The following is a 471-nucleotide window of genomic DNA, read 5'->3' on the forward strand; positions in this document are numbered from 1 at the left end:
TCGGGGTGGACCTGCTTCAGGACCTTGTACACGTAGATGGCGTAGCTCTCCTTCCTGGTCTTCCTCTTCTTCTTGCCGGTCTTGGAGACGCTCTTAGAGACGGCTTTCTTTGAGCCCTTCTTCGGAGCCTTAACCGGATCAGGCATCTTTGTTAACTTCGTGTGAAACAGTCTTCAACGAATGAATCTCAACCGCTGAGGCGGCACGTTTATATGCGCTTGATGCAAATGAGACTGTGCTGTTCCTCGTACAGGATTGGCTGAGATTTAAACAAGACTGAGCATGCGCCACACAAGAGGCAACAGTAGCGAATATTTCGATTTTCTATCCGTAGAATTGGGTTTTGTGGGGAACACTGTGCAGGACTATAGACCGACAGCCTGTATAGGTCCGGAACAGAAGTCCTGCGGGGTTCCTTACAAACTCGGACAGAATGGCAGGGAGGGAGACAGATGATAGCAACAGTATGGA

At 49.7% G+C, this 471-nt stretch overlaps 1 protein-coding gene across 1 annotated transcript in view; it reads right to left on the reverse strand.

Moving 5' to 3' along the window:
- LOC123975166 (histone H2B 1/2-like) overlaps window positions 1–182 on the reverse strand; it is a 1,102-nt gene extending 920 nt beyond the window's left edge. The window contains exon 1 of the mRNA XM_046056391.1: window positions 12–182. Within this exon, the coding sequence (XP_045912347.1) occupies window positions 12–146 (135 nt within the window). The 5' untranslated portion in view covers window positions 147–182. The remainder of the gene's footprint in view (window positions 1–11) is intronic.
- Between the last annotated feature and the right edge of the window lie 289 nt (window positions 183–471).

Source organism: Micropterus dolomieu, linkage group LG08 (genome assembly GCF_021292245.1).
Source record: "Micropterus dolomieu isolate WLL.071019.BEF.003 ecotype Adirondacks linkage group LG08, ASM2129224v1, whole genome shotgun sequence".
NCBI lineage: Eukaryota > Metazoa > Chordata > Actinopteri > Centrarchiformes > Centrarchidae > Micropterus > Micropterus dolomieu.